At 42.3% G+C, this 9418-nt stretch overlaps 1 protein-coding gene across 2 annotated transcripts in view; it reads right to left on the reverse strand.

The window, feature by feature from the left end:
• The window catches only part of ALPK1 (alpha kinase 1), a 91053-nt gene that overhangs the window by 13668 nt on the left and 67967 nt on the right, over nucleotides 1-9418 (reverse strand). For both annotated transcript variants that reach the window (XM_019534089.1, XM_019534090.1), the window contains exons 6-9: nucleotides 6824-6910; nucleotides 5971-6047; nucleotides 3272-3367; nucleotides 291-395 (exon numbers count right to left, since the gene is read on the reverse strand). In XM_019534089.1, the coding sequence (XP_019389634.1) occupies nucleotides 291-395; nucleotides 3272-3367; nucleotides 5971-6047; nucleotides 6824-6910 (365 nt within the window). The remainder of the gene's footprint in view (nucleotides 1-290; nucleotides 396-3271; nucleotides 3368-5970; nucleotides 6048-6823; nucleotides 6911-9418) is intronic.

Genomic DNA, 9418 nt, shown 5'->3' on the forward strand with positions numbered 1-9418 from the left:
AGAAAATAAGACATCATCACCTTTTAAATTCATTTAGAATGGCAGGTAGAGTGCAATATTGATCTGAAAATCATCACTGCTCTTGGGGATGTGTTTCTCTGCTCTTTTTCTCTCTATTTGGTTTTGGAAGGTAGCTGGGAGCCAGCATATGTAATAATAGAGAGCATCCCAAATAATAGAGAGCTGGCTATCTGGCTATAGATCTATATTTTATGGCCATGGTCCAAGCTCTTTGAAAGCATATGCAGCACTAACTTCTAGGAAGTGCTAACTTCTGATTTCACACTTACCACTGCTGTGAGCACAAAAAGTGGGGTATACTGGCTGTAGGTGGCTGCCAGCTTACAGGCTTCAGCAGCTGACAGTAAGCGATGGTCAGACTCTTGGAGAAGGCTCTGTTGAAACAGCAGAAGGGAAAATGATCCAGACACTAGTTTTCTTTTTTAAAAAGAGACTTAATTTTGACTTTCCTTTTTATGAGAACCAAAGTCAAAACAATTTGTTGTTAGCTGGATTCCACAACTGTAGGTCCTAACTTTAATTTAAAATAAACACCTTATGGTATAGGACACCTTTACCTACTTATAGTGGCTTTTCAATACCTGTCTCTCTGACAATCTGTTGCAAATTATGTGGGAAGTATTAACGAGGCAGAAAAATCACAGGACATGCTGGCCTGGTTTCTCCTTTCCTCTTAAAATCATACTCAACATGACAAAACATTAACTTCAAGCAGTCATAAGGAGAAAGCTACTTGGAGAAGTTATTGCCCCAACTTTCACAGAAAAGCTACATATGTTTAAATAAAAGAACTATTAAAGAGTACGTAGAATAAATATTCCTGCTTTTATAATGATACATTTTTGTTCAGGAAATGGTGTGTGTTGGGGGTTGGGGAGGCAAGTAACCATTAAAAATACTCAAGACAGCTCATTACTGAAAGAAATGGCAGAGATGGGGGGAAGGGAGTAGTTTCAGAATCAACACATGAGAGTCTGTAATCTACAGTAACTATTGAAATCAGTGGCCCTGCCCTCCTTGCAGGGCTTAGCTGTGGCTCAGCTCTTGAAGTGATGAAAACTGAGTCAGGATTTCGTCCAATGTTGACAAAATGCTGCACTTGGGCAGTCAAAACAAAGGAACTCAGATTATGAATTTAAATAGGGAGGCCTACTGCAGTGTTAACTTGGCCAGGGATTTTATGCAAGTCATTTGATGTCATTGATAAATTAAGCTACACATCTAACTAAAAAACAGGGGAAGAAGGTACTGAACATGGGTAACACATACAAATTAAGATAGGATCTTAACTTTTACATACTTTGAATTCTTGTGACTTTAAGTGTGGAGCCTTACTATATATATTTATACAGTTCCATAGAAATTTTGCCTGAACAAGCACTGGGTTCAGCCTGCAAGTCTTGCCTTTGTGTGGACAAGAATGGAAGTTCAAGTTTTATTCAGTGCAATGCTCTAAGCAGCTTGCACTTCTGAGTTCAGGGAACACACTTTTCTCAAGTTGTTTTGTTCGGCCCCCTCTACACATTACAGGTATGGTGCAACTAACTGCTTAATTGTGCAGTTACCTTAAGACCAGCTACTCATGCCAAGTGGCTATTACATGATAAAAAGTTCCAACCAGCTGAAGTTAGACCTCAAAAATGTGTACTGACTTTATAGCTGGTTGCTACTGACCTTTAATTTGCACGTGTAGCAGGGTCTCCCTTGCAGCTGAGAGCCTTATCAGCTGACAGGGCTCCCAGCTGCAGGGGTGCATTATGTCCAGCATGAAATCTTTGAGTCCTGGGGATTGAGGCAGCAGTGATGCCTCAGGCTCAGGGGTTCCATGCAGGCCCTGAGTGCTAAGGATCACAGCTACCTTGATCCACAGTCTTGGAAGTTTTATGCATCCCTGAGCCCTTGGGATCAAGGCTACCATGATTCCCAGGGCCCATGGGTTTCACACACCCCTGAGCTTGGGAAATTGCAGCTGCTATGATCCCCCAGCCCCAAGGGTCCTCCCAACTGGCAATAAAATGAGCTGGGATTTAATACGCAATCCTACAATAGTGCCTCCTACCATGCATGTGTGATTGTGACAGGATGTGTGATTGTGTAAACTGTGCATTAGATCCCATTGTGCCTATACCTCTGCATGTAGAGGGAAGCCTTAGATATACATTCATTATGGGCCAAATCCTGAGATGCACAGTGTGCTCTCACTCACTTACAATTTAATAACCTCCTTAATCAGTTAAACCTCAGTGATTACACCGGGGGCGGGCAAAATGGAGGATCCAGCCAGAGGTTGGACTCCATTCCCCAGTTGTCCCTGCCTGTGCCGCTGTGGCTGGTCTCCATGGAGATGCCAGGAGTGGTACTTCCATCACAGCGCGGGGCCAGGGTTTCCATGAAGACTGGTCCCAGCAGCACTGGCAGGGCGTGTGGCTGGGCAGGGAGTTACTCTGCGGCCGGGGCTGGGGTTGGGATCTAGAAGTGGTGACAGCATGGTCCAGAGCTGGGGCTGAGCCACGATCCACTATCTGCGTACCCTTGCCTGGGGCATGCAGGCAGTGGATCGCAGCTCTGCCCTGGTTCTGGACCACAGTTGCCACAAGATCCCAGCCCCAGAGCAGCTCCTCGCCCAGCTGTGCACCCTGCCGGGGCCGATCCCCATGAAACCCTGGCCCTGCACTGTCACAGCACACCAGCTCCTGGGGTCTCCATGGAAACCAGCCACAGCAACACAGACAAGGGCTGCTGGGAAATGGAGTCCGCTGAAGGCCCAGGCGGGACTTTCCCTGCCCCTGGTGTACACAGATGAACTGCTATAACATCACTGAGGATTAGAACCTAGTAAGCACAGAGTCTGAATTTTAGGATTTGTAGATAATCATTACCTCTAAGGTTTGGCTCCATAAGAGCATTCAATCATCACAATGAGACTCTCTATTGACAGGAGTAGGGTACAGACCAGCTTTCCCAATGACTGGATCTGTAACAATTTTTTCTTTCTTTTTGTAGTCTACTATGTTCACCTTTGCTGCCTGTGTAAGTTTAAACTATGTCCAACCTTGTTCTTAGAAACTGTTCACAATGTTCCTTTAATTTACTCTGAAAGAAAGAGAAAGATCTTTTTTTTAGGGGAAATAAACTCTTTCACTGGAGTCCTGGGGGAAACAGCAGCATTCTCAGTGCAAAGCCAAGAGCAGGAAATGTGGATGAGTGTGGTACAGCTATATAAAGGGAATTCTCAGACATAAATATTTACCAGATCAACCTCTGAAGTGTTTTTAAAACGAATATAATCCTTCTCACTCATGGAAACAAAGATGTCCGCCATAATACCCAGTGATGTAGCAATTCCCTGGGAAAGAAATGAAGATAAGTTTTATTTCCCTCCTCCCCTTTTTATTATCTGTTTTTATTTAATGCTTACAATGTGCTTGGTGCTCTGAAAGAAGCAATGATAGAAACAGAGAAGAGAGGACAGGACTGGAAATTCAGAGACGAATTATTTGGTTGGATTTTGGTTAGTCAGATTATCATACACCTGTAGGCAATGCAGAAAAGTAAGTACTAACATAGACTGGCATCTGTCAGGCCACCATCTCAGACCTACAACTTTGGTGTGGCTTGACCAGCACAGCCACTCAGCCCAGACTGTCACCCTACAATTTGTCACAGACTTGGTCAAGACTGTCCTGAAGTCTCCAGAAGGGCCTAACTCTCCCCCCTCTCACTGGAGTGGCTGGCTAGGGCCAGTTGACCCTCCAGCTCCTCCACATAAATCCCTGAGCTGGAACTGGAAGCGTTTGATGAATGGAGCTCAGTCTGATCTTAGATTGCTTTGAAGCTCCTTCTTGCATGTGCTTTCTCTGTGTTTGATCTCCAGTTTTACTCTCTGCCTCATCTCCGGCTTTCTGACTCAGCTTGTTCCTAAACCCTGCTCTTGACTGATCTCCTGGCTTTTCCAGACCTAGCCTGTGCCTGAATTTTGTTCACTCCTCCCAAGCTTGGTTGGTACCTTGATTCCTGACTTGCCTCAGACCTGTGGGCTTCTCCAAATTCACAGATGATATAGGTAGAGTCCTGTTTTTCTTGATGGCATGCTCAAATAGCAGTTACCCAGTCAGGTAACTGCCATTTTTGGCATTTGTCCAGAGTTTATAATCCTGATTCATGTCTTGGGTGGATCTACAAGTGTGTACATACCTACTAGGTGTGTGAAGTAGGGTACATGGTAGGTGGGTGGGTACACAGTTGTACACATGTGTAGTCAGTAAAAGTCATCTTGCATGGGGATGGTGTGCACTATCAGACAGCTTGACCTTGAGTCATGATGTTCACAAGAGGCTCTATGGGTGGGCAGGACTGCTGCTGGGGGAGCAAACTAAAAGTTTTGTAATGTGGATGATTAGCAAGTCTGAGCTAAAGAGTATGCCTAAGAGAAGCCATAAGCAGCACGTATGGACATAAGTTACATTACATCCTGGCTAAATGTGTCTAAGAAAACAAGACATTTTATTTATTTGCTTGTGTTTAGTTTTAACACTCTGCTGTTTTGTTCCAAGGTTAAAGAAGTAATCCCTGCAATTAATAATACTAATAGTTGTGTATCATGGCATTACTCTGTCAGAGGTCTGCATTGCAGCATCCTGTTCGATTGGACAGTGACAGACATGCATCTGATGGTGCTGCCACTTGAAAACCATCCCATTATTTCTTTTCAGAAATAAAACAGAAGTCAAGATATGGTGGTCAAAATACAAATGTATGCAAACTGTGGTGTAATCTTCAGCTCTGTTTGCCCCAAGTATTAACCCTGGTTGAAGGAAAACCAGCACTACATGAAACTGAATGCATCTTGAAATAAGGTTGTGGTAAAGAGAATTATAGAACCCTGGGTTTGGAAGAGATCTCAGCAGTCATCTAGTCCAGCACAAATACAGGATACGCTATCCTTAACCATTCTAGACAAATGCTTTCTTGAAAACCTCCAGTAAAAGAGAGTCCACACTGCTCTGGGTGGCTTATTCTTTGGTTCTTCTCTTCTCAGAATGAGGAATTCTTATTTTCTGAGATTGACTCTAAATTTGTTGTGCTACAATTTATATCATGTTCTACCCTTTGTAGCAAGAAAACAATTGTTCTCTCACTTCTTTATGGCAGCCTTTCAAATATTGGAGAACTGCTGTCCCATTCCCCCTTAATCCCCTTTCCTCCAAACTTACTATAACTAGTTCTGTCAACCTTTTCTCACACAGTTTTCATTCTGCTCCTTTATCATATTATTTACTTGGTTTACTCCATTTTCTTTTCATTCCTCATAAATTGTGGAGCCTAGAATTCCATACAATACTCCATCTGAGGCCTAACCAGCCTAGAGTAGAGTACTGTCTTGCATACAACATTCTTGTTAAAGCAGCTGCAAATTGCCATATTTCTGTGACCATTGTGGATTCATGCTGCATTTGTGATCTGCTATAACTCTCTCAGCATCAAAGTTACCTACCCAATTGCCTCCCTCCCATTTTGTATGTATGCATTTGGTTTTTCTTCCCCAAATATAGCACCTTACGCTTGCCTTTGCTGAATTTCATTTTGTTGTCTGTAGCCCAGTTCCCCAATTTATCAAGGTTCTTTTGGATCCTACCCATTTCCTTCAGTGTTTGGAGTCCCTTACAGTTCTGTATCATCTGCAAACTTGATCAGGAAGTTCTCTTGCAAGTCAGTAGTGAAAACATTAAATAGCACTGGATTCCAAACGAACCTCCTGCCATCCTGACATTTATCCATTTTAGTTATTTTTAGTTTGAGATTGTTTAGCCAACTATGTATCCACTTTACTATTGACTCTATCTAGCATGTATTTTTCTCATTTAGTTAGGAGAATGTTGTTATGAGGATTCTGCAATTGACTTTGAATTAGTAAGAATATTCAGTGTGAAAAAAACAAACCAAACCAACCTTTTTATCTGGCTGAGGAAGTTTTAAATAGCCCACCAAAGAGGCCCAAATCAACTCTGCTGCTTCATACCACATTCCTGAAATAAAGCAGAGAAACAGTCAATAAGTGGGCTGCATCCTTAAGTGATACTGTTGCTGTATGTCTCTGGGTTTATTTCATCTGCCTTGATTAGGGAGATTTCAAGGCTGTATAAAACCATTCTGTGGCACACTTCCAAATTTTACAATGGAAAATTTATTAATTCCTTTTTACTTTGGTTTGTACATGTCAATATACCTTTGAAAGAGCCCAGATTAGCAGCCAGTGAAAACAGTAGTTCACACACAAGGAACAGTGCAGCCCTAGTCTGTCTGTATGAGAAGCCTTCCATGCAGCGGGGCTGCATACAGGAACTTGTCAGCCCCTCGGCCTGAAGATATCTCATGCTTGCACAGGGAGCTTCCATGCAATATGTCTCAGGGTAGGCTACTGGCTTCAGGAATAAAGCATTTGGGAAAGAGTGTGGATGAAGACAGAATAGCTTAACATTAAAAATGACAATATAGACATCATCTGTGAGTGCTCCCTACCACCTCATTGTCTCAGCAACAGACTGCCTATTTGCAAAGTGCATTTGCTTGGTCAATGGGCTCCTGTCAGCTGTGAGTTCTTATTGTCTCAACCAGCTGTGTGCAGAACTAATTTTCTGTGACTTTCTATGTCAGAGAAGCTAGGGGCAAGTTTTAGATAAGCTGTCTTGAACCCAAAAATTACCTTATAGTGAGCTGTGAATATGAGAAGTGTATTCTTTATCTCTTAAAAATTGTGGAATTGCTATAGGAAAAATACTAGTGTAGCAGAGAGGAATCTTACCAAGCTTTTGCAGAATCTGTCCTCTGATCTGTAAGCAGACTGACTGAACAAGAATCCTATCACTTCCCTTATGATACAGCCATGTACCTGAAATTACAGTTTAAAAACTCACTGGAGATTAAGTATTGTTACATTCTGAGTTCTTAAAACCTTATCCAAATCTCAGTGAAGTCAACTAGGATTTTTTCCCATTGACTTCAATGCATTTTGTGCTATACCTTCAGATATCTTAGAGGTACTCAGATATCAAGGTAACAGGCTATAATAAGATCCTATATAAATATACAGGTACAAAGCTTTTTACCAACCATGAACAGATGTAGTATTGAGCAGCAGTAGTAAGAGTGGATAATTAGCACTTCTATATAGAACTTTTCCTCTGGGGATTTTGAGGTGATTTGCAAAACTTGGCTATGTACAACTATTAATAAAATAATGTTGAAATACGTACGTATTAATTTAAGGGGTCGAATGCATTAATATAGGGTTACTTATTTGTGGTGATTTATTACTAGCTGAAAAGAGGGAGTGTTATGCTGCTATCTATATAAGTTGTTTTCCTATCCCCTATCAATACCTTATACCAGGGCTGTCCAAGTAGGGGTATGAAGAGCAGCAGCAGGGTAGGCATGTGGTACAGCAGGGGGATAGGGGAGCACCTGAGGTGCAGCAGTGGGGTAGGGCAGTGTGTATGGAGAAGTGGGGGGAAAGGGGGTACACCTGGGAGCTCAGTACAGTGGGAGAGGTGAGGGCCATACAGTCCCTGGGGCCTGTGGCCCTCCACTGGTACAGCCCCTGCCACTTAGAAGTTTGACAGCCTCTATTATATTAAAATGCTAGTGTTCATAATACCCTACCTTGATTAAGAAAATAAATTGATTCTTAATTCTTCTTAGCGGTGATTCACATATAAATGCACATACATAGAATGTTAATAGCTAAAAGGTAAATGTGCTAAGTGCAAATCAAAATCAGACACACTTGTACCGTACATCACTAAAAAACATAAACAAAGGAAGTGACAAACAAAGGTTACAGATAACTGTCCTCACTGAGTGCCGCCCAACTAAGAGGTTATTATTTTTATTTTTTTAGTTTGATGGTGTTTTCAGTAGCCAGGGTTGCCAATTCTAACTTATGTTTTATCATAGGTTTTATCTTAATTGGTGGTTTTCTTTTTTTTTTCCCCCTTAAAAACCCAGTTTCTGATGTTTCATGAGTGTGAGAATCTGTTTCATAAAAAAGAAATAACCAGAGTTTATTCCTCATGGTTACAAAGAAAAGTTTGACTATGTGAGCCAAGTAAGCCCTAATGACACAGAAACCAGAAAACAAATGGAACCTAAAATTTGGTGGAGAAGATTCTTTAATAATCTCATATTTCTTGGAGGCCTGGTTCTTGCTTATTGAGTGTTAGAGCCACATATCATTCCAAGCTTAAGGTGAACAATAACTATAGGGGCTTCTGCAGAGGAGAGAAATGATAACTAGAACATTTTTAAATGCTAACATACTTATCAAAATAGTAGAAGAACATTTCAGATCTTTCTGGCTAGGGACAGATGTTCAAAAAGCCTGAATTGGCTCAATCTTTGCAGGTTAATCTAACCTGGATAGGCTGAACCAGTCTGCAACCACCCAGACATTCCCTGGAGACTGAAAAAATGCAGGCACATGTCTACACTGGCTCAGGTTAGAAACCGGGGGGCACTAGAGGATCCCTCCCTTCCCTTCAATAGTGCTGAGCTAAGTGGGGGCATGGCTAGGTCTGGGCAGGATGCTCTGATTATGAAGGAATTCCCCACTGCTTACCAGTGAGGGAGCCATCAGGGAGTTGATAACACAGCATTTAGCACCCCATCAAGCAAACAAAAGCTTCTTTCATTAGTTCAAGCTCTTAAACAGCTATTCCAAGGAAGGAATAGAGGAAATTTACCAGCTGCCCTGTTGATTAGCACCAAAAAGCCCTAAGCGGACACTGTCCTGTCTACCTTTGTCCTGTCTGCCTTAGCTAGCATATTACATGTTGGCTACCGTCTATGCTGTGGGAGAGGGGAGGAATCCCTGCTTGAGCAGGGGGTGGGGGGAGTGCCTGTAGTTTTTGCCAGAGCTCCAGCCAGGGAGCAGAGGGGTGGGGCCACTCCTGCTCTGGAGCAGAGAGCCCCACCCAGGGCTACAAAGCATCTGGGATGCTGGGGGAATCTGGTTTAAGTAAAACCAGGAAGGGGCCTGGGACAGACCTTGCATAAATCTGTTTGACCCAAATCAGTTAAGTCTGATACTGCTTTTAACCAGGTTTATCTCAAACTGGTTTCAGCCATTTTCAAACTGGTTTATGTGAACTGAATGTCTGTTCTGTTACAGGTCCCAAGACTAGGAACAAGGAGTATGAAACCCAGGGACTCACTCTATCTTCCTTTCAGTTCTAGATATGAAGGTCACTAAATAATGATATTTAAACCTGTAATCAGCACTGACATATTTCTGTGGATAAGATCAGTGTAATTTTGGAGAGTAATTTCATGTTTGGAATGGAAGAAAGAAAATATTTATCTGATAGCTGACTGATTCCTCTCCTCTATCCCCCCCCTCCGT

This window comes from Crocodylus porosus, unplaced genomic scaffold, assembly GCF_001723895.1.
Source record: "Crocodylus porosus isolate Cpor-Errol unplaced genomic scaffold, CroPor_comp1, whole genome shotgun sequence".
NCBI classification, from domain to species: Eukaryota; Metazoa; Chordata; order Crocodylia; family Crocodylidae; genus Crocodylus; species Crocodylus porosus.